This window comes from Zingiber officinale, chromosome 3B, assembly GCF_018446385.1.
Source record: "Zingiber officinale cultivar Zhangliang chromosome 3B, Zo_v1.1, whole genome shotgun sequence".
Classification (NCBI taxonomy): domain Eukaryota; kingdom Viridiplantae; phylum Streptophyta; class Magnoliopsida; order Zingiberales; family Zingiberaceae; genus Zingiber; species Zingiber officinale.
Window position 1 is genome coordinate 7,917,838 of NC_055991.1, and position 18,866 is coordinate 7,936,703.

An 18,866-nucleotide genomic window follows, 5' to 3' on the forward strand; every position below is an offset into this window, starting at 1 on the left:
TTAGGGCCAATATAATATTTTTCTCTGCATTTATTGGTTGGTTTATTGAAACTGATCGATCGACAGGTTTAGAATATTAAAATTTAAATTTATATTGAATTAAATTGTTGGATCTGTATATAATTTGTTTATTTATATTTGATTTATCCTGCTCTAAAATGAATCCAATCCAAATATGACCCAATTTTATACTGATTTATAAAAATATATTTATCTTAATCCAAACTCTACCTGAATCTGATTCGAAAAAACTTATTTAATAAAAATATACTTATTTTAATCCGAACTCAATTAGAATCCAACTTGAATATGATCCAAAGATATATGAGTTTACAGGTCGTAATCATATCATTTTAGCTTAACCAAAATTCAACCCATTTATTAATTGTGTCAATCAGGTTGACTCGAATCCAATACAACCTGATCCTAATCTGATTTTTTTCATGTTCGATTCGGATCGTATTTTCATGTTGGGTCAAAAATTATCATCCCTAATTAGAATGAATAAGAACATCCACAATAGTTAGAGCTCGATGAAACCTCCTTCATTATCACATCCATGGCACATAAAAATAAAAAATCCAATATATCTTTCTACTATTAAAAAAAAAAAAAACTACTAAATATCTTTGCATAAGATCTTCTACTAACCTTTTCTTAAATATGCTATTATTTTTAGTTTTTAAAATAGATATTAAAAAAACATCAAAAGAACAACTCTATCGTTGAAATCAAAGAACTCCCTCTCTCCATGAGAGGGAGGTCATATCCCAATGGAAGCTCTGAATTTCAGAGCTCCGATGTCCTAATATTCTGTTACTTAAGAGGAGTGGTATTACATTTTACTTCAACACTTTTTCTTTCTCTATTTTATAATAGTAGAAGATGATTATATTTATAGTTGGCAACATCTTATTTTTTAAAACTAATCTAAAGGAAATAAATTATGATGGACAATACTAAATAGTCAAAATCTAATGAATCAAAATGAAATTTTTTATATTTATTTTTTAGTTGACCTAATTGTATGTAATAATAAAATACTTTATATTCAAATTCTGGTTAAAATTTACTCAATTACAATAACTACTTTTTCTTTGTCGCGCTTCATGCGGATTCAAAGTCTAACCTTAATCGCCGGTTCCACTTGGAGCCAAGTCGCTTTCTTCGAGAGGTGATGACGTCTTCCTCCGCCAACTCCGATCTCACGATGCACCACATCTTAATTCGATTTACAAATATTTCTAACTACACATATTCAAATAATCCTTCTAAAATCTTATCATTATTTATTTTTAAAAAATAAAACTTTATTTTATTTTATTTTATTTTTATATAAGTTATCTGATTTTTTTTTCTGGTAGGATCTATTGTTAGACTTTTTATTTTACCTATCTATTTAAAGAGGAATTAACTTTTAGGAATAAAGAATATAATTTGGTTAATCAATTCCGTTTGATTCCTATTCTCATTTTTTTTTCTCCTATTTCCCACGAGATCGACCCGGGTTCCTATCAGATCTCCATCCCCGTCGCCGATCTCCAAAGTTCCGTCAGCGGAGGCGGGGGACTCACCAACAGCCTCGGGTCGATGAGCAGGGAGGAACTTTTCCGCAGCATATGCGCCGACAACGCCGCCGCCATGGGAGCGGATGGGGGAGCCTCCGTGTCACGACAGGGTAGCTTGGCGTTGCTCGAGAGCGCCGGCCGGAAGACGGCGGAGGAGGTATGTCTGGAGATCGGCGCTGGCCAGGTGGCTGAGGGCGGGGAGGGATTGTCAGAAAAATGTGACAACAGATCATCTGCTAAAGCCACCGCAACTGTAAGTCCCTGTGCATCTGCGTGAAACAGAGCTCCTGAGATGATCACAAAGATTGTAACGGATTTACACTCAACAGGGATCTGGATCTGGGTCGGAGGACTTCTTGGTTCGGGCAGGGGCGGTGGCAGAGGAGGACGTCGGAATCCCGTCCGCTTCCATCCAAGCTGGCGGGGGGTCCAATCCAGCGGTGGGGCAAACTATTGTGCCATGATATATATATTAAGTCATATATCTGCCATGATATATATATATAACAAATACTAATTAAACAGCTACCAATATAATTGCAGGAGCAGCAGCAAAAGAAGAGAATTAAGCAGGTATGATTATGCATGTTTCAGGATTATATGGTCTCAATGTGTCTTCCTCAAGATCCTTTCCCTTCAATCAAAATCTTTGTATTTCTGGGTTATATCACACTACCATATACGCCTGACATAATAGTGGCAGTAATAATCTACCTACACAATTTCTTTTTTTAAGAATGATATTAAGGAACTTAATTCTGTTGTATTTCTGTACATATTCTCTTGCAGGATAAGCAATACAAGCTTCCATTTTTGCTGGACTACATTTCATATTTAAGCCATTTGTCTGTCTTCGGAATTCTTGGGGTAATATTCTGAATTTCTCTAGTATGTTTATTATATAAGAATTTGTTGTATAATGAGAAATTGGGCCCTTTGTAATAAGCATTTATTTTTCCATTCAATGATTTTACTTTGTGAATATCAGATTACAATAAATTCTTGCTTGCTATTTTTACCGCACTATATGTTTTCTTTAATGTGGCCATAGTAGATGAGTTCAAGTATCTTGTTATAGTACTAGCTGAAATTTCAATAAATTGCTATGTTCTCATAATATCTAGGCCGCATAAATTCTATGAACCAAATAAGAACTCGAATAGTAGGAAATACAAGAACATAATTAATCTAGTTTCTTTGAATCATGACATAGTAAAGAAAACATAAACTAAAAGACAAGGAACTTGATTGAAGAGCCATAATTTCTTATCCTGTAATGACGTCCAAGAATCTTTGTGGAAAAAAGATGAGGCAGAAGCAACAGGAGAGATCTTCCAAGGGGTTTAGGTTTGACGACACTGCAAACTCTTGCTGATGGGAACGAGGGTTCTATCAAGATGATGCCCTAAGTCCTTAGAGACTTCCTCTTATGTATACAATCAATCCATTATCAGCCCATAAATGACAACGAATCGGGCTAAATGATTCTACCCATTCGACCCACATTCGAAAACTCGAAATCCAACAAACGGGTGCGTTTGGTTTGTACCGTTTTCATTTTCATTTTCTGGAAAATGCGCGTTTTCTAGAAAACAGAAAACGACTTTTTGTCATTCTCTGTTTTTCTAAAAAACGATAGCCAATTTTTTAGAAAACGCGCGTGGAAAACGCAAACCAAACACTGTTTTTCAGAAAACGCGCATTTTCCAGAAAATGAAAATGGAAAACGCGCGTACCAAACGCCCCCTTAAATTAGATCATTTTATATGGATTCAATTTATATTCATATGTACAACTTACGATTAAGCCCACTGAATATAGATAATATCCGGCAAACATATTATAGTTAATTAGTTTTCTATAAACCATGGACCGCCCTTTATAATTCAAATTATTTCAATTCTATCATTACTTTGGTGTAGTTCTTGGCTTTTGAGTGATTTTTCTAGATTCCTTGAACAATTTTATTTATGATTTAGGACATGTATCAATATGAATAATATCTATGCAACATCCACTTGGTACGCATGCTGATGTTGTATTCATATTCCACTAGTTTTGTTTGTTTATGATTCGAGATTTTGATAGAGATGACATAACTATTCTTTACATTATTAATAGGATCAATTATAACAAATAACAAACTCATATTTCGGAGATACTGAACAAATAATTAAATTCCACCGTCGAACTATCAGAATGGCCTTAAAATCAAAGGTTAATCAGTACTATGTAGCATTCATGTATTGTTCTACATTCCTCGTGCATGTATATATAAGACCGAATTCATGTATCAACGTGCAACATTTCCACTCATTTTGTTTGTCTATCCATTTGCAATTTTTGTTTTTTACAATAATCAACTTCATGTCTCTTACCTTTCAGGTATATACAAGATATTTGTTACAGAAGCTCTTTGGGCCTGACCACTTGAATCTCACAGGTGAAAATAATCCATTGTACCTCGATCTGCCCTCCAATATGGTACTTCCTCATCTTACTTAAAAGTCTATCTTCTTTTTATTATTGCCGCGCGCTCTTAATTGAGAGACGGTTTCTGTAACAGTTGGGTTCCTTCGTGATGGGGTGGATCGGATTTGTGTTCAAGGCAGATATTCTCCTCGTGTCTGATCATTTGCAGGTAGGATTAAGCACAGGCTACCTGGGCAGTCTCACCACATTCAGTGGATGGAGCCAGAAGATGCTTGAATCGTCTTCCAAAGGCCACTGGGCCGATGCAATTGCCGGCTTCCTACTTGGTAGGTAACCTTGTTTAATTTCAGGAGACAATTTTAGTATGTACACTTATCTCCCTAGCTATATATCGTCTATCGATAGGGATTTTTCTTGTCAACTACAGCATCATATTGGGAATTGGATGTGGTGGAAGACTTCGCAAAAGAGTTATTGGATGGTGCGACAATTCGACAAGGAGAAGAACATCCAGCACGGATAACTTCAATAAGCATGTGGCCATACTGACTGTTGCTTTACTGATTTGGCTATCGATATGGATCTTGAGTGCAGAATTCTTCAGGCTCAAGCTCGATGATCTTAGTGACTCGGCCGTTCCTTGGCTAGCTTTCTTGGTGGGTCCTCCAGGCGTGTGGACACGCTGGCACTTGGCTGGGTTAAATGGCCAAGGTCTTGGGAGGAAAAGAATGCTCAAGTGGCTTCCGATCGGAACACTCCTGGCTAATGTCCTTGCTGCATGTATCGTGGCTGCACTTGCTACGATCAGCAAAGAGGTAAAATATTTGATTCTTCTATTTCAACTATTTAGATATAAATAGTAATATTCTAGAGCAATTAGCTGGATTTACCTCTCCTCTTCATTGTGTTTGAGATATATAGAATCTGTTCACTTTTTTCCTTGGAACAGGTAAACACCAAGAGATGCACAATTATCGTAAGTGGGATTCAGCTAGGGTTTCCTGGGTGCTTGAGCACTGTTTCTGCTTTTGCTGCCGAGGTTTATGGTATGTGGGAGGCTGGGCATGGCTTGAATGCTTTCTTGTACATTGTTGCTACCATCACAATATCATTTGCTTTAGGAACTCTTATTTACTCAGTTCCGGTATGGATCAAAGATTATAGATGATAATTTGTTTCATAATTTATATATATATATATTGCAAATGATTAATCTGAAAGAATAACCTAGCAAAAGCTATATGTTAGTTTGTATTTTTTTAAAAATATTTTTAATCTTTAAGAAGAGTTTGAATAAATTCAAGTAATGTATATGATTTCACTTAGTCAGCATGAGTTTAAAATGTAGTCAATATATACGAACGTTTATTTTGATTTTGACTATATACAAGTGGAAGTGGTGCTAAAAAGATCATTTTTATATTGAACTTAGTTAGTTTAAAATTTTTAAATATTAATTATGATTATCACAGACGGTGTGGCTTAAAGTGGTTTGACTTCTGATACGGTGCTGTGAGTGGCCCTAAAATTAATATAGAGTCGGTTAAGATGATGTGATAATCATAATTAAATTGTATATATCTGAATGGATCATTTTTAATAGGACTCAGTTTTCTATAAGGATATAAATGAGTTGAATCGAGTTGAATAGTATTAGACTCGAGTTCGGCTTGTTTAAATTATATTCAGACTCGAGCTCGGCTCGAGTTTTTATCACAAGGCTCGAGTTCGGTTCGTTTTAGAATTATCAAACTCGCGAACAGTTCGAGCTTGGCTCGTTATTAGCTCGATTATCAAAGTTAACGAGTCTAACTCGTTAAGCGAGCTCGGGCTCGTTTAGAGCTCGTTTTTGACTCGTTTTAGAACTCGTTTTTTGACTCATTTTAAAGCTCATTTTAAGGTTCGTTTTAGAGTTCGTTTTTTGGCTCGATTTAAGGCTAGTTTTTTTTGGCTTGCGAGCCTATAAACGAACATGTTCGTGAGCTCATGAGCTGAATATCCTTAAGCTCAAGCTCGGCTCGATAAAACTGTCGAGCTCGAAATCGAGCTCGAGCTCGGCTCGATAAGATAAACGAACGAACTCGAACGAGCTTTTTACCGAATCGAGCTCCGAATAGCTCGCGAACCATTTGGTTCATTTACATCCCTAGTTTTCTATTTCTTATAGGTATGACTCTCAATATTAGTTTGATCAGTCATAAAGTCGATTGGATCTCCGAGACTCAATAGACCTGATCAGCCATAGATCCGGTCGAATTTTCGAGAATCAATTTTCCACTTCTCATAGGCATGACTCCTAACATAAACTCGACTGGTCATAGAGTCGGTCGGATCTCCAGAGCTCAGTAGACCCGATCGGTCCTAACGTCGGTCGGACCTCTGGAGTTAGTTTCTCACTTCTCGTGGGCATGACTTCCAACATAAGTTTGATCGGCCATAGAGCCTGTCAAATCTCCCAGGCTCAGTAGACCCAACCTATTCTAGAGCCGGTCAGACCTTTGGAGCTTAGTCCCTCACATCTCGTGAGCATGACTCCCAACATAAGCTTGACCGGCCGTAGAGTCAGTCAGATCTCTTGGGCTCAATTCCCCACTTCTTATGGGCATGAGTCCCAACATAAACCCGATCAGCCTTATAGTCAGTTAAACTTTCAGGGCTCAATTTCCCGCTTCTCATGGGAATGATTCCCAAACTAAGCTTGATTAGCCCTAGAGTCGGTCTGATCTCCGGGGCTCAACTCTCCTCTTCTCATGGGCATGACTCCCAGCATAAACTTAGTCGGCCCCTGAGCTAGTCGGAACTCCAAGGCTCAACTTCCCACTTCTCATGGACATGACTCCCAGCATAAACCCGGTCGACCCCTGAGCCGGTCGGATCTTGCAGGCTCATCTCCCCACTTTGTATGGGCATGACTCCCATCATTAGTCTGGTCGGCCATATAGCCCGTCGGATCTCTGGGGCTCTACTTCTCACTTCTTATGGGCATGACTCCCAACATAAATCTTGTCAACCTGATAGCCAGTCGGACCTTCGGAGCTCAACTTCCCATTTCTCATGGGCATGACTCCTAACATAAACTCGGTCGGCCCTAGAGCCGATCAACAACATTGTTAAAAATTACAACCACCTGTCAGAGAATAACAACTATTTATCAGGGAGTATTCCGCTACTCTGACATATATATGCAACGAAACCTTCTTTTACCTAGGAGAAGGCGGTCGTATATCCTCCACTACCCTACATATTTTGACACCTGACATTCTCTGATGTCTTTTTATCGTGAAGATTATGATAGGTAGTATAAAAAGGGGATCATCTCAGTTGGATAAGTACGTACACACACGCATCCATATTACTGTTCTACTATTTATTTTCTTTTTCATTTCTGTCGGCTATTATTTCAATTTTAATGTTAGAGTGTCTGCAGCAAGGATCCCCTCTATGATTCTCTCTAACATTTTAGTTAACTTTATCTATGATGTGTATAGGTCCATTACTCCTGACTCAAAGTCTTTCCTTGATCAATATTCCTATCCCGTCATCGGTCACCTATCTATTCAATTTCTGGGAGGGATCAACTTACAAATTAATAAAAGTTAAAAAAGATACATATTTCATTTGGTTAATGAACCGTAATTAAAAAAAATATTATAATGAATACATACGATTATACCCTTTAACAATAAAAAAATACATCCCATCAAACACGTAGATTTTTGTGTTCTTTTTCTATTGCTCAGAGCTTAACACACTGCTAATTAATAAATTATCATCGATCTTTTCAATTAATGACTAAGCCATTAATTAAAGCATGTTATGGGCTTCCCAGTTAATAATCTTCATGTCACCCGCAAACATACAAACCAAGTAACCAACGACTACTGACTAATAAAGTCAACCGGGGACCACTGACTATGAAAATGGGTCCAGACAAATTATAGAAGTTTGAAGACAAGAAATAATGTTTTTTTTTCTCTGTCCCACGTTAGGGTATTACTTGCATATGCAGGGTCGAATCTTCCATTTTTCATAGAGTAGTTATCTATAGTTTCTGACTATAGTTTAAGTCATTTCAGTCAAATCCATCTGTCCGCTATAATTTAAATCATATAATAATTCAAGTTAATCTTATTAATTATCTCTAATAACTGATCCAATTCGATAGAAGTTTTTTATCGGTACTATAATAAATCAAAAAGTGCACGCGGGGGCTAGTCCAGAAGTCCAATATCCTTTAGTTATGTCCTCCATTTAAAGGAAAAATTTCTATAAATATATCATAGTTGAGAATCAAACAGCAGAGATCTAGATGACAACTTGAATATTTTATCATAACACCATAACCCCAAAGACGTTATAGTGTAAATCATGAATCTACAGGTGTAAGCTTGTGGCTAAATTTTGAAAATCGTGAGAGTTTTTAGATCTGGACTTTAAAATGAGTTAATAAGGGCGAGTATTCGCCCCAAGGACTCAACTGTTACAAAACTCGTTTCAATTAAGAGAGGCAATAATAAAAGGAAGATAGACGTCTATTCAGCTAATTATATTTTTAAGTAAGATGAGGAAGTACCATATTGGAAGGCAGATCGAGCATGTAGGGATGAGTATTTAGTTAATTCAGTACATAAATTAATTGAATTAATAAAAAATTGAACCGAATCAAATTAAAATTTTACTAAAACTGAATTAATCGAATCGATTATTTCGGTTAACACTAATTAACTAATTTATTTAAAATAATAATAAAAAGAATTTATATAAAATTAATATTAAATTAATTGAATTTTGACCCCTAGAATGAGGTACAATGGATTATTGTCACCTGTGAGATTCAAGTGGTCAGGCTGAAAGAACTTCTGTAGTAAATATCTTGTATATACCTATATGGTAAAGAGACATGAACTTAATTATTGTAAATTGATAAACACACAAAACAAGTGGAATATAAATACAGCATCAGCATGTGGCAAAGTGGACATAGATATTATTCTCACTGAAACATGGATTCGATGTTATACATACAAGGAAGGCAGAACAAATCAAAAGATGAGAAGTATTTATAAGTTAGTTGATCGGATCCTCTTTTTTACATCCTCATGTCACTATATAGGAGGACTTAAGCTTTGATTGTTAGACCATTCTCCTCATGTCACTATATAGGAGCACTTAAGCTTTGATTGTTAGACCATTCTGGTAGTTTAATCGTGGAATTTATTTGTTCGATTTCTCTTTTTTAAGTAAAAAGGATGATTATCTGGGTGTCCCTCACAATCCATCCTCAGGTTATGTAAAGGAAAATAAATTACGGAGTCAGCTTATAGTCTTCGAGGACATGCACACGCCGAGAGGAGTTTTCTCCCCGAGGGCATGCGCATGCCGGGAATTAATCCACACCCTATTGTAGTAAATCTATCATCCTCTATAATTTAAAGAAAACCCAATAGTACGGTAAAAATAGCAAGCAAGGATTTACTCTAATCTGACATTCACAAAGCAAAACCATAAAATGGAAAGATAAATGCTCATTACAAAGGGCGCAACTTCCCTGACCAAATTGCAGTAAATTCTTAAAAATCATACAAGAGAAATTCAGAACATTAACTCCAAGAATTCTGAAGACAGACAAATGGCTTAAGTATGAAATGTAGTCCAGCAAAAATGGAAGCTTGTATTATTTATCCTGCAAGAGATACACAGCCTCAGATAAACATGTTTCTTCCAACTCAATTGCAACTAGGCATCCATAAGCCTTACAGTACATGACATTTGATTATTTCCCTTTGTGGACATCATTGGATCAGTTGGAAGAGGAGATACAATTTCATCTGATAACGGAGTCACATTTGATGGCAAGCTGATAACCTTTGACTGAGAATCAAATGATAATATTAATGCATCATCGGCAAAGGTCAACAATCCATCCTCATTTTCCTTATCGTCAATTCTAGTCCCTCTACATCCCACTTGAGCTAATGAACTATCTACTCTATCCACCAATTCCTGTGGCAGTGTGACTTTGCCCCCATGCTCACTGGAAAAACTAACTGAACTCGGCCAAGAACCCCTCGTGCTCATTCTACATAGGGAACCAGGTCACAGATCATTTTCATTTATATCAACAGCTCTTGTTCGATTACCATCAGTTCCTGCTGGTGTAGTGGCGTTGGTAGGTATTCCTTCAATTATCAGATTTGGTCTGATAGAGCCAAGCCGCCAGGATCTTGTGGCACTGATCCTACCCATAGAAGCTGTCCTAAAAAAAAATCCTCTGTTTAGACAAATCTAATCTCAGGCGAATACTGTGAGATTGTGCAGATGGACTAGTAATCTCGCTCATGGCATCCCCTCCGAGTGGTTCATGCATTTTTTTATGCTCTTCCATGAACAATCTAACTTCTTCAGCTGCAAGAAAGAAAGAAGTTTGTTAGGACCGAAAAGTAACTAGAGGGGGGGTGAATAGCTCGTCGCGTGCTTCGTGGTTGACGTTACTTGTTTCTTCGAAGATGTGCAGCGGAAAATACAGAAACAAAACATACAACACTAACACGGTTGGTTTACTTGGTATCCACCTCACAAGAGGTGACTAGTCCAAGGATCCACACCTACACACACACCCTCCACTAATAAAACTCTCCTTTATGGTAACTACCAAGGGCGGAGAAGCCCTACAAGACTCAATACAAGAAGAAAGGGAAAGGTAATGAAATACAAGCTTACAAGCTTACAATGAGTGCAAAAACCCTAACCCTAGTTTCTTCTTCTTCTCTTGATCCGCCTCTTGACTTGGAAGAACCTCCAAGAACCTTCCAAGAACCTTCAAGAACTGGCGATCTCGAGCTTGAGAAAGGCTGTGGAGGAGCTGGTGAAGATTTGAAATGAATCGGTGAAGGGTTTATGAAGGAGACGCCTGCCTACAGCCCAAATACGACGCAACGGTCGGATCCCGATCGATTCGAAAACTCCCAATCGATCGGGGAGGCTTTGGATCGATCCACGGATCGATCCAGAGCGCCTCTGTGCTCTGGAAAAACGCCTGGATCGATCCACTGATCGATCCAGCGCTTATCGCGCGAAGCAGCAGCGTCCCAATCGATCCACTGATCGATTGAGACCTTTGGATCGATCCACTGATCGATCCAGAGGCTTTCTGTGCGCTGGGAAAAGCCTGGATCGATCCACTTATGGATCGATCCACTGATCGATCCAGCTCTTGATTTTTGCCCAAAACCAAGTCTCAAGCCTCTCATACCAACATCCGGTCAACCTTAACCTGTTAGTACATCATGCCTAGCATCTTGTCACTCCCTTGACCTGCCAGGACTCCTCACCAAGTGTCCGGTCAATCCCTTTGACCCACTTGAACTTTTCTCTTCGTGCCAAGTATCCGGTCACTCTCTTGACCTACTTGGACTTTCATCTGATGTCTGGTCAACCTTGACCCATCTGGATTTTCCTTCGTGCCTGACTTCACTCACCAGGACTTTCCTTCTGCCTGGCTTCACTCACTAGGACTTTCAATCTGCCTAACCTTCCAGTTAGGACTTCCCAGTCAGGTATCCGATCACCCTTGACCTACTTGACTCTTCTTCATCCACACTGATCAGTCCCTGATCAGAAGCTCCCCACATGAACAACTGCACCTGCATTATCCATGTGTCTACATGTATTGTCAAACATCGAAACTATGACCAAGACTCAAGCTTGGTCAACTCAGTCAACCTTGACCTAAGGGATATTGCACCAACAATCTCCCCCTTTTTGATGTTTGACAATACCTTTAAGTTAGGACCACTCTGAGTTAAGCTAATCCCATAGCCTTAACTCTCTTCATGCCAAAGTATGAATGTTGGTTCCCTTCATTCTCCCCCTATGACCTCGCCCATAGGTAATGAAGGCCTAACTTAAACCACACATTCTCCCCCTATTGGCACACATCAAACAAACACTATCTCTCCCCCTGAAGAGATACTCATCATTGGTTACAACTGCACTCGTTGAACCTTGATCCCTTTTTAAACTCTCCCCCTGAAGAGTTTCTCAAGGTTGTAATCAACATCATAATGAAGGTCCCATACCCTTCATTTTCCCTACATTCTCCCGCAATGTAGACAAATGCCCAACCTTGAGCATTTTTCAACCACTTGAAATATTACTTGAATTAATGAGGATATCCACTCCCCATTTCAAGTTCAAATGCTCATTCATGAGCATTTTCTCTAAAGAAGGTTAACCACCCTCCAAGGTTCATGAAAATAATTTTCATGTCTTTAAAGAGTCCCTCCCCCTAAAGATATGGTGATAACTTCTGTCATTGCACCAACAATGACTTGGAATCCCTAAAACTTTTTAGGAAACCCAAATTTAGAAGTTTGGAGGTTCAAATGTTCAAAATTTGAAACAAACCTCAACCTAAACTTCAATTTAGTCTTCCTTAACCAATCCATCCTTGTTTTCAACATGAAAACACCCTTTTTATGTATACAAATGTATTTTCAGGGGTTTGGAATGATTACATTGACTAAACAAGGTTCAAAATGCTGAAATCAGGCTTTCCCAGCCAAAATCAGCAACTTGGATCGATTGGAGTTGGGTTCCAATCGATTGAACCTGTTTGAATCGATCCACTAATCGATTCAGGATGTGTAGATCGATCGACTGATCGATCCAGCGAGCTTCTGCTCGCAAGAATTGCTTTCTGAATCGATCCACTGATCGATTCACGCACTCCAATCGATCCATGGATCGATCGGAGCTCTGATAGTTGCTGAATTTCAAATTCAGCCAACTTCAGAAACCCCTAGAAAATTCTACAAAAATCCAAAAATCATGAAATTTCGTGTAGACATTATTTAGGGCATACTTTATCATGGAAAAATAGTTTTCTATGAAAATACATCATATTTTCAAAGATTGACACAAGCTTGAAAACTTGCTAAAACTTTAGCGTTTTCTTCAAGTTTGTGTCTAACTATTCAATGGTGATTTATTATCAAAAGATAGCCTTCACCAAGGTTTTCCAAAAGCATTTTAAAATAATTTTCAAAACCAATATCCCATCACATTCCTTGGGCTTAATGCACATGACTTGTACATTAGCTTTCCCAATGATGGGAAAACACATAACTATGTGTTTTGATGACCTTAAAACTCAAAAGAATGCACTAAATCAACATCTTGAGTTTTGTTCATCTACCTAACATCTCACTTGTATCTAATGTGCACTAAAACACATACAAGTCATCTTATTGGTTTTCGTGAGATGTAAAGTTTGGTTTTGCCCTAATCTAGGGATCATGCATATCTATCTAGGCATTTTGTGGATATTGAACATCCACTTAGGATGTTACTTGTTAATAAGTGTTGTTAAATGTCATTTGTCCTTAATTACTAGGAATTAAACTTAATGCATGATTATGTTATGGCATACATCAAAATGAAATAACTTTCAAAAGAAGGATTCCTATAATTACATGATGTATGAATGTCATGACATGGTATTTTTGAATTTTTCATAATAAAACATGAATGCAAAAATAAACATGATGTCATGGCATATGATGGGCAACCAATCATGGCAAGGTTTAGCATAAATAAAACATACCTAGATTATCTATCTAAGTATCCTTAACTACTTAGCTAACCAAAAAGAAACACCACTTGTTTTAACTTAAGATGTTAAACCTAGATTGCCCTAAATGCTTCAAAGAAATGCCAAACCTAAATTGACATTTCTATTTCTCTTGATTTGTTTATGCTACTTAAAAATTAAGCATATCCTCAAATGTTGGCATATTCCATTTTTCCTCAAGAGTAATCACATAAATCAAGGCCCGGATTGCCTTAAATTTCTAAGAGAATACCAAAATCCCAACTTGATATTTCTCTAGGTTTTCCCGGTTTATGTCATTTATAAAATAAAATCAAGACTTCTCAAATTTGGCACATTTTACTCTTTCAAGGAGTAAATGATAATTCCATTTCATTTTCAAAGGTTAACAAAAACCTTGAAAATGCTCCTTGAGTGTCAATTTCCTCAAAGTTGGGTTAGCTACCCTTCTAATCGGAGTTGACACTCTCTAACCCATCTATGGGGTAGAGAAGATGCTCCTAGGAACCCAACACCTATTGATGCTCCTTGGATGCTCTAGGTATTCACTAGGGATAACTTCCCTAGATACCTTCCTAGTGACCTTGTTTGGCTTCTTGGCAGCCTTGGTCACTTTTTCTAGGTCAACTCTAGGGATTCCTTCTCTTGCGACCTTGTTTGTGACTTTCTTAGACTTCTTAGAAGCCTTAGTCACATTTATTGCAAAAATACTCTTAGGAATGACCTCCCTAGTATTTTTGGCTTGCCCACTAGGCCTAGGATTTGTTCCATAACTATATGGAACCCTATGATAGGAAATTTCATCCTTCTTGGCCTTTGGTTTGTATCCCAAACCTCTATGGCAATTGGATGACCTTTGTGCTCCTAGACCTAGGCTATGCTCATTTTGCCCTTTTAGGATATTTTCCATCCTTTTTAGGGTCTTTTCTATTTTATCAAGTCTTGACCTCAGAACTTGATTTTCTATCATTAAATCCTTAGATTTTGATTTTTCATTACTCCCATGAGCATTTTTTTTCTAGGCTTATAACTATGGTCTTTCGTGTGATTGCCTAGATTTTTATCTATCTTCCTAATCCTAGGTGTGGTAGTCTTAGCATGATAAGCTACATGATTTTCTTTAATTTTATCATGCCTCCTATTTTCATGATAAATAGCATTAAAATGATATAAACTTGAATTAGCATGCTTTTTACCATTATGCAGGGGAATAGGCTCAATAAAAGTTACCTTCTTCTTTACCTTGGAGGCTCCCCCTTGAATTGAGCTTCCCCCTTGAGCCTTGACCATCTTCTTCCCCTTGGAGCATTGACTTCGGTAATGCCCCTTTTGATTGCAAGAGAAACATATAATATGCTCCTTGCTCTTCTTTGTGTTGGGGATGATCTCCTTAGGCTTCACCTTACCCTTTTGTGCCACTTGACCCTTCTTCTTGGCCAATTTAGGGCATTTACTTTTGTAATGCCCATGTTCCCTACATTCAAAACATATGATATGATTTTTATTATTAATTGAAATGTTTATACCTTTGCTTGTAGGGGTGGCATCTTCTCCTTTTGATCCGGAGGTAGAAGCTTCCTCTTGATCCAAAGATATTCCTCCATTCGATTCTGCTTGACTTGCGGAGGTGGAAGCTTCTTCATCCTCATCTTCTCTTGACCCGGATTTGAAGGATTCTTCTTGCTCTTGATCCGGTGTCAATGAGGATTGCTCCCCCTCAATCCTAGAGGTGGAGGCTTCACCTTCTTCTTCATCCTCTTGTACATGAAACAAGGAATGTGCTCCTTCCTTGCTCTTTTGATTGCACTCCTTTGAGGATGAAGCTTCTTGGACTTCCTCTTCTTCGGAAGTTGAGCATCTCTCAACTTCGGAGTCCTCCTCTTGATCTTGCTCCAATGAGTCGCCCTCTTTGGATTCTTCATGATCTTGTACAGTGGAGGGGATCTCATGGATTGATGCCAACTTGCTCCAAAGCTCCTTGGCGTCGTTGAATTCTCCAATTTTGCAAAGGATGGTGCTTGGCAATAAATTGACCAAAAGTTTGGTCACTTTGTCATTGGCCTCGCACCTTTGGACTTGCTCTTGGCTTCACTTGCTCCTCTTGAGAACTTTGCCCTTTGAGTTTGTTGGAGTCTTGAAGCCTTCCATAAGAGCAAATCATTGCTCTATCTCCATCATAAGAAAATTTTCGATTCTTGATTTCCAAGAATCAAAGCTCGTGGAAGTGTATGGTGGAGCCACCCTTGTGTCAAATCCAAGTCCATCTTGGAATTGCATCTTGAAGTTGAGCTTCTTGAAATCTTTGACTTTTGATGAATTTGCTTCAACTTCTTCACCCTCTAGCTTTGCTTGTTTTGTTTGCCCCTTCCGGCGATGATTCCGGTGAAGAGCAACCTTGCTCTGATACCACTTGTTAGGACCGAAAAGTAGCTAGAGGGGGGGGGGGGGGGGGGGAATAGCTCGTCGCGTGCTTCGTGGTTGACGTTGCTTGTTTCTTCGAAGATGTGCAGCGGAAAATACAGAAACAAAACATACAACACTAACACGGTTGGTTTACTTGGTATCCACCTCACAAGAGGTGACTAGTCCAAGGATCCACACCTACACACACACCCTCCACTAATAAAACTCTCCTTTATGGTAACTACAAGGGCGGAGAAGCCCTACAAGACTCAATACAAGAAGAAAGGGAAAGGTAATGAAATACAAGCTTACAAGCTTACAATGAGTGCAAAAACCCTAATCCTAGTTTCTTTTTCTTCTCTTGATCCGCCTCTTGACTTGGAAGAACCTCCAAGAACCTTCAAGAACTGGCGATCTCGAGCTTGAGAAAGGCTGTGGAGGAGCTGGTGAAGATTTGAAATGAATCGGTGAAGGGTTTCTGAAGGAGACGCCTGCCTGCAGCTCAAATACGACGCAACGGTCGGATCCCGATCGATTCGAAAACTCCCAATCGATCGGGGAGGCTTTGGATCGATCCACGGATCGATCCAGAGCGCCTCTGTGCTCTGGAAAAATGCCTGGATCGATCCACTGATCGATCCAGCACTTATCGCGCGAAGCAGCAGCGTCTCAATCGATCCACTGATAGATTGAGACCTCTGGATCGATCCACTGATCGATCCAGAAGCTTTCTGTGCGCTGGGAAAAGCCTGGATCGATCCACTGATCGATCCAGCTCTTGGTTTTTGCCCAAAACCAAGTCTCAAGCCTCTCATACCAACATCCGGTAAACCTTAACCTGTTAGTACATCATGCCTAGCATCTTGTCACTCCCTTGACCTGCCAGGACTCCTCACCAAGTGTCTGGTCAATCCCTTTGACCCACTTGGACTTTTCTCTTCGTGCCAAGTATCCGGTCACTCTCTTGACCTACTTGGACTTTCACCTGATGTCTGGTCAACCTTGACCCATCTGGATTTTCCCTCGTGCCTGGCTTCACTCACCAGGACTTCTCTTCTGCCTGGCTTCACTCACCAGGACTTTCCTTCTGCCTGGCTTCACTCACCAGGACTTTCCTTCTGCCTGGCTTCACTCACTAGGACTTTCAATCTGCCTAACCTTCCAGTTAGGACTTCCCAGTCAGGTATCCGGTCACCCTTGACCTACTTGACTCTTCTTCATCCACACTGATCAATCCCTGATCAGAAGCTCCCCACATGAACAACTGCACCTGCATTGTCCATGTGTCTACATGTATTGTCAAACATCGAAACTATGACCAAGACTCAAGCTTGGTCAACTCAGTCAACCTTGACCTAAGGGATATTGCACCAACAAAGTTAACCTCTGAAGCACACAATTGGAGCTTATGAAGATAAGGCTAAAAGCATGCAAAAAGTGTGGAGGGAATTGAACTTTTTCTCTTTTATTTAGTGTGGTGGCCTGTGGATGTCCTCATAAATTGATTCCATTTGACAATAGTATGTGAGAAGGGAAAAAAAATGACATAAGAAACCATTCACTGCATAAAAATTATGACAATAAATAGCATTTAAAAGAAGACGAGTTGAAAATTATGACAATAAATATCATCTCGAACTAACTACAAAAGAATACGCCAATGACAAAAGTCACAGCTCACTACATGAAAAATATATCTTATCAAGGATAAAGAGTATTCTTAGTTCATCAACTAACAAAACCTCAGTGAATCTGTCGCGAAGGTAGAAGATAAGAAAACCAAAACATAAGCGAATCATTCAAACCCAACCTAGTCCCCACCTTTTCTTAGCAGATCTAGATCACATCAGATCCACGAGACCAACTCCACTATTCCCAAATCCATGAATCCAATCAAGATCTCGAAATCGCGCCAAAACCAAACTGGGAAGAGATTTACCTACAGCTGATGCGGCGTGATGCCGATGAGTAGTATACCACAGACGAAACTGGAGACGGCCGGCGGGGTTCGCTTGGGCACCGGAGAGATCGCAGCGAGCCAACCTTTTCCCCTTCGCCGAGCTACTGCGATCCAATATTATAAATCGAATAGGACGATAAATGGGCCGAAGTAAACTGAGCCGGGCCTTGCCCTCGTTACGAGCACAACCATTGCTTATATATACACAGAGAAAAAAATCATTTTACCCCTTGAATTTTACCAGAATTTCAAAACACTCTCATTATTTTGAAATCATCTATAACCAACTAGAAGACATGCCGTAAAAAAAATAATTCGTTCGTCCTTAGTGCTCCACTAATTCATTTCTAAGTCAACACAGAAAAGATAAATAATGAATGACTTCTTATTATTAGTGTAAGTAGTTAAGATATAAAAGAAAGCATGTTAAAATATGTCGAATTTCGATCCTAAAATTTTATATGATAATATCTCAAGTCTCAATCATCTGATCATCCCGAGAGAAGAAAAACAAGAGTCATTATACATGTTTATTCAAAGTATTACCAAATTAACACTAAGAACAGAAATAACCTTTAATCTCCTTCTCATTTAGCCTCAACAAAAATTATATAGCAAATAAAAATATTGTTACCCTTTTTCCATTTTATTATTAAAAAAAAATAATAATACAATTCAATAAAATTTACATCTTAAAAATAAAACTTAGCATAGCAATATAGCATCATAATTTTATTAAGGAAAAATGATATGCACAAAGAAAAAAATTCAATGAAAACTTTAAGGATAGACACATAAAATGATAGGGTTCACAAAAGTGAAATGATGGATCATAATTTTATATGTCTAATTTTGAGATTTTCATTGAGTTTTTTTTTCTTTGTACATATCA

General features: G+C 38.5%; 1 protein-coding gene and 1 long non-coding RNA gene across 2 annotated transcripts; one reads left to right on the forward strand and one right to left on the reverse strand.

Annotated features, from left to right (window-relative positions):
- The first annotated feature begins 1,477 nt into the window (after positions 1-1,477).
- On the forward strand, positions 1,478-5,169 carry LOC122055776. Its single transcript, XM_042617389.1, has 8 exons — positions 1,478-1,821; positions 1,898-2,008; positions 2,112-2,141; positions 2,358-2,435; positions 3,954-4,052; positions 4,135-4,327; positions 4,407-4,816; positions 4,951-5,169. The coding sequence occupies exons 1-8, from the start codon at positions 1,591-1,593 to the stop codon at positions 5,167-5,169; spliced, it is 1,371 nt and encodes a 456-aa protein (XP_042473323.1). The 5' UTR covers positions 1,478-1,590.
- A 4,337-nt stretch (positions 5,170-9,506) lies between these two features.
- Positions 9,507-18,141, reverse strand: LOC122055777. Its single transcript, XR_006132923.1, has 2 exons — positions 17,954-18,141; positions 9,507-10,406 (listed from the first exon to the last, which is right to left on the reverse strand). It is a non-coding gene; the product is annotated as an uncharacterized LOC122055777 (long non-coding RNA).
- Between the last annotated feature and the right edge of the window lie 725 nt (positions 18,142-18,866).